The sequence below is a fragment of the Quercus suber genome, unplaced genomic scaffold (genome assembly GCF_002906115.3).
Source record: "Quercus suber isolate HL8 unplaced genomic scaffold, Cork oak 2.0 scaffold_166, whole genome shotgun sequence".
NCBI lineage: Eukaryota > Viridiplantae > Streptophyta > Magnoliopsida > Fagales > Fagaceae > Quercus > Quercus suber.
In genome coordinates this window covers 934006-946391 of record NW_027069627.1, presented here as the reverse complement: position 1 = coordinate 946391, position 12386 = coordinate 934006, and the positions used below count along the sequence as shown (strand labels likewise).

The following is a 12386-nucleotide window of genomic DNA, read 5'->3' as shown; positions in this document are numbered from 1 at the left end:
CATCTTCTTGTTACTACAAAGAAGTCAAGCTGTACCGAGATTTTTAAACCATAATTGTACTCATTGTAGGTCTTTAAAGCACTAGTATAGACCCAATTGAGCTATGCTAGTGGTTTCTATTCTAGCAGTTTTTAGCGCTGGCCAAGAAGTGACATAATAGACCCAATCGGACTTTGATGGGAAAAAATGCTTTTACACCCTTGAACTTTGAGGTAGTGGCAATAATATCTCCTGAACATTTATTTTAGCTAATTAAGTTAAAACCTTAACTTTATAAATCTGCCAAATACTTCTTTAGTCTGTCTACTCATGTGTGTCATGTGGACAACAAAATTCCCAAATTCAAATGAGAGAGAGAGAGAGAGAGAGAGAGAGAGAGATGCCCAATTTTGTTTTCAGGAACCGATCGACAAAACCAATAGTTCTCAAACTCACGACCATAACACCTATATCACTAGTTCACCACCCAATTTGTAGATTGTGTTGCCCCAGGCCCTTGTTACAATAGCTTTAAACTAGCATCACAAAAACCACAACCATGACAGCACCAAATTAAAATGCAAAATTACAGAAAATTCATTACTAAAACTCATGGAATGAAAAGCATAACAAGCGAGTAAATTATAAAATGAAATTAACAAACATTACACAAACTTGTTGGTGGTAGTCATAGTTATGAATTTTTAACAAATTTTAAAACCAAACCCACATCCCATGAATTCTCTTGGTTGAAGTATAAACTTGGTTACAGAGGTGAAATTTGGTAAATGAGTGTGAAACTCGTCTTCCTCATCTATTTCTTTCAACCGGTGGTGGCTGTCAAAGGCCTAAATCAATTGTCGAAGACTAGGGAATAGGGACCACGAACGGCACAGTCAGACACTCAAAAGCCCAAATCAGTGATGTATAGCTCTCTCTCTCTCTCTCTCAACCAGTGGTGGCTGTCAAAGGCCCAAATCAATTGTCGAAGACTAGGGAATAGGGACCATGTACGGCACAGTTAGACACTCAAAAGCCCAAATCGGTGATGTATAGCTCTTTCTCTCTCTCTCAACCAATGGTGGTTGTCAAAGGCCCAAATCAATTGTCGAAGACTAGGGAATAGGGACCATGAACGGCACAGTCAGACACTCAAAAGCCCAAATCGGTGATGTATAGCTCTCTCTCTCTCTCTCTCTCTCTCTCTCTCTCTCAATAGGTTCCAATTGAATTCGGGAATTTTGTTGTCAATTTGACACTCATAAGAGTAGTATGTTAGTGGAGTAAATGGTAGACCAATATAAGTATTAATTTGGCAAATATGTAGCTCACACATGTTGAGGTCTAAAAAGTCACAATGTTGCACCAAGGCCCAAAATGGCATAGAGAATTGAACTCCATAAAAAAAAAAAAAAAAAAAAAAATACTTGAGCCTACAATAAAGAAAAAAAGATGGTAGGCCCAAATCCGTTAAGGGTTTTTAGGAGGAACCCAAACCTATGAATGGGTAAGCCTTAGAACTCATGAAACGAAGGGAAGAAGAAAAGCCCATTCTGCGAAGGTTAGAAAATCGCTAGGGAGCCCAGTGGTAAGAATGGGCTGGGATATCTAGGGATTGCCAAGAGCTCGGGATTTTCGGGACGTGCAGCAAAGCTAGGGTTGGATTAAGACAGTTCAAAGGGGGTGCCAAGAAATACAAGGAACTAGAACAGATAAGTCCATGTCAGCCACCCAATGATGCAGAAAGGAATCAGAAGGCTTGGGAACCAACAATTCATGAACAAGGGGTTGGTACCACGGGGAACTCAGAAAGAAGAACCATGAAGGAAAGTGGCTGGGAAACTTTCAACCCAGTAGGAAGGAATCAACTCACTTGGGAAAAATGACAAAGAGAAAGGCGGCCAAAAGTTGAGTCTAAAAAGGTGAGGTTTAGAAGCCTTGAAGGAAGAAGGACCAAATGTCAGCTCTCTAAGGACACCCCAGAATGGAAAGTCAGCAATAGACTTTTGGGGAAAAAATACCAAAAGAAGAAAATTATGAGAAATGAGGAAGTGACCAGCCATTAATGTTGCTAGCACAACATTGGTTCTGGTACCCAGAGGAGCAAATAAGGGGAATTAGTGGTACCCCGAAAACCCTGGGATAACATTATAAAAAGGGGAAGCAGCCAACAATGAAAGGCATTTAGCAACAGTGAATTAGAGTAGAATCATTAAGAAAACTTTATTAGAATTCAAAAAAGAAAGAAAAGAGAAGGAAATACCGCCCGGTATCCTCAAACAGCCATTAGAGGGCACACTCAGATTTAAAGGGATTCAAACTTTGCAAGTCTTAGAGGCCTGAAGAGCCATTTAAGTTTGTGGTTTTTGAACTTATTTGGACCTTGTAACACGTTCTAGTAAGCATCATGTATTACACAATTAAGAAAGTTAATGGAATATTTCACATTGTCTTAAGGACCCTTAATATTTTATTTTGTGTATTTCTTTACCACATTGCCCTTACTGTTTCTTGCTGTTCAATGTATATATTTCTTGTTTGCTAGCATGTATGTGTTGTAGGATTCGTGTTCTGTACACCATCTAGTTCGTAATCAGCCCTTTTAACTGTGGTGAACCAAACCCAGTCCCTTAAAACAACAAGTAAAAGGCCTGGGGTCCTTGTTTCTACTTGGGCCTGGACACTATCCAAAAAGGACCCACACAACGTATTAAATTGATTAAAATAAAAGTTTAGGTGGTGTTACTACCACTACTTTAAAGTTTAGGAGAAGTGTCAAGACATTTTTTCTCACCTTCTATAAAAAAAATGGTGGATTATTTCCACAAATACAAGGACTTCGTTTTCACCATACTATGGGCTCCCTAGTGAATCGATGGTCAACGATAATTCTTGCACAATGTGTTTTGTGGGTTCTTAGCTCAAATTGAATCAAGGTGTAAGAGTGGTATGATTGAAGAAATGAAGGTATAAATTATATAGAAAATGGTGTAAATACATCTTTTCACTAACAGTTTAAATATACTAATTATTTTCTATTTCTTTTAATTTATAAGATATCTCTGGTAAAGATTATGTATCAAGAGGTCCACCTCTCTAATTTTTAGTGTGAACATTGTTGGATCTTGTTGAAGGACAAACCAAAGTGGATGAAATATAAACCCAATGGAAAACCAAAAAATGGTTACCTCAGACACTGGATTCAATAAATCAAGCTGAGGGGGACGACGTCTTGCATTCTAACACTGTAGACTTGGAGAGATTGATATGTAGGAAAGCCGGAAAGGCCAAACGAAAGATGAAAGAAGATTTTGTGGAATTTATGAAAAAGAAAATGAAAGTTCTTGGTATCACTTGATGTAAGAAAAGAGTCAATTCATGTAACATTTTGAGATCTGTCAGTGGCAAGCAATTTTGCTCACTTTTTTGAACAATTGTAAGCACATTATATTAATTACTATATAAAAAACAATATCCTCATGTTCTAAGCCTAGCTATCAAGGATGACATGGTAATGCACATTAATTAACACACTGGATAAGATACGAGATGTTGACATAAAGATAAAGGCTCCCGTTAGGGCAGCTTAATGCTGTAATCATGTTAACACATCATAAGTCTCACTACAAAAGTAAAATTTTACTTGTAAGCACTGTGCTGGGTTGAATCTCAAAAAATATGACTATAAATTTCTTTCCAGATACATCTTATGTGATAGGTTGCATTCCACCCTCTAAAGCATAGTAACACTTGAGATTCAACCATATAAGGCACGCCAAGGCTCCTCACTCTCCTTGGATGTATTTGTTGGTTGCCACACGATCCTGTCTCTCGAAAAGCACAGGCAGGAAGAGCTTGCCAAAAGCTCTCCAATCTCAGAAATTATCTGCAGAAGAAAAAGTCAAGAATCAGATGGGAAATCCTAATAACCAGAAGCACTAATAAAATGGTAGAACAGAAAAAGAAATAGAGTAAAAGCAGTTTTCATCTCACTCCACTGTGGGGCAAAAACTCACGATCCCAACAAACAAACAAAAGAAAAAGTTTTCATCTAACTCGCAAACATTGAGAAGGTTGAAAAGATTTTCTCCATCTATTGTCCCAACATGGCTTCTGAGATTTATTAAATTTTATATGTTCAACCTACTATCCAAACAATTTAACCATCATAATTGCATTAGCTGAAAGTAACCAGAGTATGAATACCTCAAGTTCTTCTCCTATAGCTTTATCAGATAGGTATCGACCTCTTTGCCCGATAAGAACAAAGGTTGGAAACTTCAAGACACGGACCAACTGAAGGAGGCAGGCTAGAGGTTCATAATGAATCTGCAATGACGATGGCACCTTCTGGGTTCTGGTTGCCATAGCCTGAGTTATATCTGTGTCTGGGCCTATCTGTATTCCATAAACCGAAACTTTGCTGTCATTTTTTGTTAAAGTTTTGCTTTCCCACTTAAGCTTTGATGATGCCAGGACAAATGGGACTATAAGTGTGGGCATTGAAGACGATTCTTCTCCAGATATTTGTGATAAAATTTCGGCAACAGCACAGGCCAATACTGGTGGCTCATAATTTTGCATTAAAAACAGTGAGACCTAAAAATAAAGATAAAAATTCATTAAAAAATCTTAGTAAGGCATTACCTGCTAAATTAAACTGTAAGATTGAAGTAATGGTTTGCTATTTGCTTGTCTGCATTATCAGGCAAGAGTTTTTCAACTAAACTAAAATGTCAAGAGGGATAAAAAGAGTGTTGGAGTGGGATTTGAGCAAAGTAACAAAATTTGCAGATGGTCATTGTTCGTCTCTTGGTTCATAAGGCATGAGAAACAAAACAATAGATGATTCATGGGAAATGGTAACTGCTAATTCACAGAAATCTTACATCTTGAAAACTCTGAAATATTTCATCTACACATAGTTTTAAAAGTCTAAACATCTTTGTCATAACAAGGAGAACATAAGCATCAAATAATAGACCAAGCTAAATTTGGACAGGGACATATCATATTTGGGATGCCCTGACAGCAAAGAATGAATGGCAAAGTTGGTTCAGACCCTGCATAACTTGGTATCCCTCATTTCAATTAGTCATAACACCCTCATTGTAAAATATGACACACTTTGCAATTCAAGCACAAATTTTGCTGGGGCACACCAAACCAATGCTCATATATTCTTACGGTCTGTCTGGTTCTATATTTCAAGGAGCATTAAAGCCAGAGTTTGGCAATTTTGCTAAAGAGCGGGCCCTTAAAGCTGAAATTTGGAGATTTCAGGAAAAAGTTGTATAATTCACAGTTCACACTTTATAAATCCAGAATTTAAAGCATTATTTACTGTAATTTGCCAAGCACTTCAAAACTCTAAAGAGTTTTTCAATTAAGACTATATCACAAAAGTCCTACTCTCTACAATTAAAACCTAGGAAGCACCGACATTTCATTTAAGGTGCCGTACCCATGTCATATCTGGGTCATACAGGTGTCATACCGGCAGTTTAATGATATAATTTTTCAAAAATTGCTCGTATCACCGTGTCGTACCCATGTCCGTGTCCGTGCTTCTTAGATTTAAACTTCACTTCCTACAGCAATGCCAAATGGGCACTTGTTTCAGTGAATCACAGTAGTTGTTTTTGCTGGACAACGTAAAGGGCACAAGCCCATCTGCCCATATGATGCAGAGATTTTAATATTGTTAAGGCTCCATTATTAAGCATGCCATTCTAAAATGAACAATCTTCAAGTATTTATAACATGTGACAAAAACCCATTTTGAATTAAAGCAAGGACAAAAAAATGGTGGGCATAATTTATGAATTGCTAAGAATTCACTTTGCTATGGTTAATGACTATGAACATAATTTTGAACAAGAGAGTAAAGTATGATTGTAGATAGAATAGAATATGTACCTGATAATTGCCCTGAGGATCAACATAGTGATGGATCTTTGCAGAAGCTTTCTGATCCTTAATTCCATAGCTTTCCAATGATAGCTCCAAAGACTCCTCTCTGTACACACACAAATACGCAAAACAAAAGTAAGCTACTTTTTAGAGAGAGAGAGAGAGAGAGAGAGAGAGAGTAGAGAGCTTACAGAGGGCGAAGAGAGGAGTGAGGGTCAGGGTGGAGAGCATCGGAGATGGCGGAGGCGAATCCCTCTGAGTCTCTGAAAAGGAAAACCACTTTCCTTGCTACCTTCATTTTTCTCTCTTTCTTCTTCTTCTTGCTCTGAAAATGAGTTCTGGGTATTGTTCGTTGTATAGGAAATTACCTATACAGAACGGCACCGTTTAGGCCTTTGTCCATTTTAAAAAACTGATAATAATATTAATACAAATAAATAAATAAATTCACACAACTTATTAAAAATGTCATGTGATGGCAATGAGTCTGATTTATGGATTTTCAAATTTGATCATACTATACTAATTAGGGTTCAGAGGCTTATGTGGTCCTCCCAACTCCTGACACCCAATAGAAACATGCCACCGATTTTAAATTTATGGCTAGTTGCTTGACTCAACCTATTGAGTCACAAAACCAATTGGATATAACCCAAAATTACTTTGGTTCTAAACTTCTAACCCTAATTATGTTAGTCGCTTCTCACCCAATTTTTTGAAATCCAAATTTTTATTTTACTTGCTTAGTCCTCCTCTCTCCCTTCCCGCATCATTGAAGGAGCTTTTCGAACAATCTTATGTTGGGCATGTTTGCTTTTTCTCCAAGGATGAGTAGTGAGTACGACTAGCTGTAAACTATGACTGAAGTGGTTGTTGGAATCCAAACACCACCATTGCAACTAACTATAACTGATCAAGGTATGTATATTACAAAGATTCATTTCATTCTTCAATGTATCATTTTCTTAACTTTGTTTTGTCTTTATGTAATTTATAAATATGATGTCTTCTACTTGTATGATAAAAGCCCATGATGAGAAATAATTAGAAGAATGAAATTTTTATGTGTTGTTTTCTTTTTATTTAGTTTAAAGAAATAAAAAAAAAAAAAAATTTTTATGAGTGTGGTATGACTTGTTAGAACCTATTTTCCCTCTCCCTTGTGCATGTGTGTTTGTTTCTAAATTTTTTTTTATAGATATAGTTCCTTTTAACTATTTGATAAATGTCCAAAATGTGAAAATAGTTAAAAATTAAAAATTCTTACGGTTAATAGTTTACACACACATTACAATTCTAACCACTCCTATTTTTGAAATATGATTTTGATTTGAGTTCCCTTATAAATGTGTTTTGTGTTGTTTTTGATCATAGATATTAGAGTCAATGAAGGACTACAAGACATTGAAAATTTACTTGAAATGGTGGTGCACAATGAGGATAAAGCATATAAATTGCACAATGATTATGTCATATGAATTGGGTTTAGAGTTTGAAAAGAAAAACTCAAATATGCAAAAAATGGTGTAAGACAACGAGAGTATGTGTGTTCAAAAGAAGGATCCCCATGAGATAGTGACTATTTGGATGATAAGAAATTCAAAAAATTACAAACTAGGACTAGCTATGAAGCTAGTATCTGGTTTACTATGACAAATGGTGAATGGAAGGTTACTCATCACTTTAATCATAATCATAATCATGAGTTTGCAAAGTCAAAAGAAAGACCATTTCTAAGGTCAAATCGAGAAATAACTGATGCTTAGTTAGGTATAATAAGAACTTTCAAAGAAGCATGTATAAAAACAGTAAGTACATATTCCTATTTAGTTGAGAAAGCTAGAGAATTTGAAAATATTGGGTTTATAAAATGAGATTGCTATAAGTTGGTGAACAAAGCAAAAGTTAATTAATGTTGAGGCTAGAAATGCTCAAAGTTTAGTAAACATTTTTAAACAAAAGCAAGCAAAAGATACTAGGTTTTTTTTTATGCAATTCAAGTTGATCAAGAAAATTGAATGACAAATTGTTTTTGGAGAGATGACAGGTCAAGGGTTGGTTATAACTCTTTTGGGGATGTAATATGTTTTGACACTACATATTGAACTAACGAGTATAATATGATATGTGCCCCATTTTTAGGTGTCAACCATCATTGGAAGAATGTACTTTTTGGTTGTGCTTTTTTATTGGATGAACAAGTGTTTCGTTTACTTGGTTGTTTGAAAAATTCTAAGAACCTATGGGAAATCAAAAACCAATGACAATTTTTATTGATCAATGTCAAGCAATGAAGAATGCCATAAGAGTTATGGTTCCTGATACATGCCATTGTCTATGCTTATGGCATATCTCAAAAAATGCTGCAGAAAATTTACCAATGTATTATGGGAATCCTGAATTTAAGAGTAGATTTAATAAGATTCTTTATAATTTTGAGATAGAAATAGAGTTTGAGTCTTGTTGGTATGTCTTACTTAGAGATTACAATTTGGTGGGCAATAAGTGACTTAACACTTTATATGAAAATCGTGGAAGGTGGTGTTTAGTTTTTAGTCATAATATTTTCTCTTACTGAATAAAAGCTTTATCCATGAGTGAGAGTACAAATAATTTTTTCAAGATATGGCATGCAAAACATTAAGGCTAACAGAATTTGTACTTGAATATGAGAAAACTTAAAAAAAAAAAAAAAATGCCCACGGAAGAGTTTGAAGAAGATTTTAGTTGCAAACAAGGTACATTTTTTCAAATAATCTAGAAATGTGGACTTTTGCAACATGCATTATCTATCTATACTCGTACAATGTTTAAAAGATTTGAGTTATAAATTGTCTCTACCTTGGGGGTCACACACCAAGATGTTAATTTTGATGGAGTGTCTTTCACTTATGAAGTTATTGAAGGAGGTGGTTGGAGGGTTCATGTCGTCCATTTTAACTCCTCAAATAATGTTGTCACATGCAGCAGTAAAATGTTTGAAACATTAGAGTTAGTATGTTGACATGCTCTGTGAATACTTATTGTGAAAAATGTAATAGAGCTTCCTGTTCAGTATATTTTGAAATGATGGACAAAAGATGCAAAGAAAGATAGTGTTGTATGTGATCATGCAAAATCAATAGATGCAAATGATGAGTTGTTAGTGACTTCACGACATAATGAATTAATATGCTCAGTTTATGAAATTTTTACAAAAAGTGCAACAACAACTTGATATACTAAAATGTACAAAAGAAAAGTTAGAGATAAGATAAAATTAGTTGAAAAAGATATGGAGGTATTGAGTGTGGCAAGAGAAGATGATGCTAAAAGAGAAAATAGTTTTGTTGCTATTAACGTCTCTGATGATGTTGAGAAGACAAATTGCTCACTCAATAATTTGCCAATATTAGATCCTCCATGTGTGCAACCAAAAGGAGTCACAAATGCGAGAATGAAAAGCAACATAAAGAAGCGTAAAAGGAAGCCATTAAAAGATGTTGCGAGATCAAGTAATTTTTTTTTAAAAAAAAAATTCTAAATTGAAAAAAAAATTATAGCAATATAATTCAATTATTTATTTGTTGTATTATTTCTTCTCTTTATTTTTTAGAACAATTGTCTACAAGAGAACTTCTAGCAAAATCTAGCCATACTAGAAAAGGTATTGGTTCTTTTCTAAATAGTTTGACTTAGGATGACTTTCAAGTGTTTTGATTTTTTTTTTTTTTAAAAAAAAAATGCTTATTCTTATAAATGATGCATGATTCATGTAAATGAAATTGGGTAACTCAAGTTTGCATTGGTCAAATTTTTTTTTTTTTAATGCCCTTTATTTGTATACACTTATCAAATTTTTTTTTATATGTTACCTTGTCTATGTTGCCTTTGGAATAAATGCCAATAATGTACTATATGTAGCACATGATAGAGAGTTTTGAGAAAATTCTATCTCATAGCTTGAGATAGAGAGTAAGCTTATATTTCTTATTTACTAACTATTACAATGAGTATCTGTACTAGATATTAGAATTACATTTTATAATTATAGAATAAAGAGGAATTGCAAGAAGTAATTATGCAGTGAATAGCTAGACTTTCTGAGGATACAAAGCCTTATGGGTTATGATAATTTTGGTGAGTAATATCCTCCATTGATTCGATGCTGGCATAATCATGATGAGTGATTTCATCAAATAATTTGGTGTTGCTACAATTATGATGAGTAATTTCTTCAACTGATTTGATCATACTATTACATAAGTCCTATGAAATAAAATTACTTGCATTGTTAATAATGATAGTCCTATGAAAATAACACTATATGCCTTAACAACAGTTGTCGCTAATTCATAAATCTCAACATAAGCACTGTAATGTACAAGTCTTTGTTGACCAATGCACCCATCTAGTATACCCATGGATGAGAACTATAATTATCAAGTATGATCCAAGTCCCTTGCATCCTTTTTATTTTTTTTAAATGATCATACATTTTAATATTTTATAATATTTTATAGGTATTCTATTTGCTGAGTATGCCAACAACCAATAGTTCAAATCATTTTCAACTATCAAATCAGGTACAAGTAAAAAAATAAAATAAAATCATTTTTGCAATTGTATTTTTTTTTTTTTTAATATCTATCATTTGATGTTGAGTTAATTTGAAAGTAGAATGCATTTTTCTTATTGGAGCTATGCCTCTCCAATTGTTAGCTACACAAGTATGCTTCAAAGTAACGATTGCTTGAATCATTTAAGTCAAGTAAATATACTTGCTATTTCAATTTTTTTATTATTATTAATTATTAGTTATGTTTATTTATTTGTATCAATAGTTATCACTTTGTTACTAATAACTGAAAATTTTCATATCTAATTTTGCAGAATACTTTCTCAAATGGTTTTACAGAACTAAATCTAAGAAAAAAGTGATTTGACTTGAAAGATTTTTTATGAGTATTCAACTTGGAAGATTTTTGACAAGTATTCAACTAAGAATATCAATCAAGTATAGATTGAATTCAACATGGAAGATTTTTTTTATGAGTATTCAATTTGGAAGATTTTTGACAAGTATAAAAAAGTGATTTGACTTGAAAGATTTTTTTTATGAGTATTCAACTTGAAAGATTTTTGACAAGTATTCAACTAAGAATATCAATCAAGTATAGATTGAATTCAACATGGAAGATTTTTTATGAGTATTCAATTTGGAAGATTTTTGACAAGTATTCAATTTGGAATATCAACCAACTATAGACAGATGATGAGAGGAGTGAAAGTTGTAGGAAATGTTGTTTTTGTATTTTGAAGGCAATGAGAATATGCCTATTTATATAGTGGCAGAGCCAGGAATTTATCTTTAGGGGGGCCATCTATAAAATCCTGTGTGTGTGTGAAATAAAAAATAGTAATGTATAATACTTCATAACTCAATATGTGCTATAAACAACTAAATACATGTTAAGTTTTTTAAAAATGCTAAATACATGTTAATATAGTAGTATATACTATATATTTTAATCAAATTAATTAAGTACATTTATAAATTATAATGCCATACGATATATAATATATTGATTATTATAAAAACAAATAATGTATTATAAGAAATATAAAAAAGAAAGCAAATGAAAAGTAAAGTAAAGAAATCAAAAGAAAGCAAATGAAAAGTAAAGCAACACAGGAACACTCTACATGGGTGAGGGGCCCACAGAAATTTCAAACTTGTCTTTCACTTTTTCTTGTCTAGTTTAGTCACACAGAACTTTTACTTTTATATTGTAAACACAAAACTGCAGTAGCAATGGGAATATAGTTTTCATTTACCAATATTACTTTTTTATTTACCAATATCATTTTTTCATTTACCAATAACCACTCATTACATCAGCAGTTTGTAATTTTTTTTTATAATATATTTTGTATTTCTAGCATTATTGTTCTATTTAAATGAAAGTTATGTTTATTTTTAGACTTTCTTAAATATATATGTATATTATCGGGTATAGGGGCTAAAATAATAAGGTTCTTAATAGGTCAAGAATTTATTGACCTCTTGTGATAAATTAATAAATTAATTAGTCAAGTTAATTAATTAATTCAATTAGCATGCAATACGCGTGGTAGCACAAACAAATCACTAATTAACTAAATGCAACAAAAATTAAATTGACACGGTGATTTGTTTATGAATGAGGAAAACCTGCACGGCAAAAAACCCACAGGGTGATTTTAAGGTCATCACTCCCAAGAATTCACTATTATCACAACAAGCGGTTACAAATAAAAGAATCTCAGTATCTTATACCAACCTATAGTTGAACCCTTACTCTAATACCTTATTGGACTTGTTCTGTAGTGACAATCTCTCATTTTCAATGCACTACTCCCAGTACGTGACTAACAAATTCGATGCACAGATCCCAGTACGCGGCTTACTCACTATTGGTTTTAAGCAATTTTTTGTGGGCTTGTGGTGTTCATAATTGGTTTTGGGAAAACTA

The 12386-nt window shown here is 33.4% G+C and overlaps 1 protein-coding gene across 1 annotated transcript; it reads right to left on the bottom strand.

Moving 5' to 3' along the window:
* Positions 1 to 3517: 3517 nt before the first annotated feature.
* LOC112028465 (uncharacterized) lies at positions 3518 to 6245 on the bottom strand. Its single transcript, XM_024061159.2, has 4 exons — positions 6084 to 6245; positions 5899 to 5998; positions 4186 to 4578; positions 3518 to 3865 (listed from the first exon to the last, which is right to left on the bottom strand). The coding sequence occupies exons 1-4, from the start codon at positions 6188 to 6190 to the stop codon at positions 3737 to 3739; spliced, it is 729 nt and encodes a 242-aa protein (XP_023916927.1). The 5' UTR covers positions 6191 to 6245; the 3' UTR covers positions 3518 to 3736.
* Positions 6246 to 12386: the final 6141 nt, after the last annotated feature.

Excerpts from the sequence above, each read along its gene's own strand:
- LOC112028465 (XM_024061159.2), bottom strand. The coding sequence starts at position 6,190 with ATGAAGGTAGCAAGGAAAGTGGTTTTCCTTTTCAGAGACTCAGAGGGA. Across the intron at positions 4,579-5,898 it reads ATCCTCAGGGCAATTATCAG|GTCTCACTGTTTTTAATGCA; the intron begins GTACATATTCTA and ends CTTTATTTTTAG. Across the intron at positions 3,866-4,185 it reads CTATAGGAGAAGAACTTGAG|ATAATTTCTGAGATTGGAGA; the intron begins GTATTCATACTC and ends TTTCTTCTGCAG.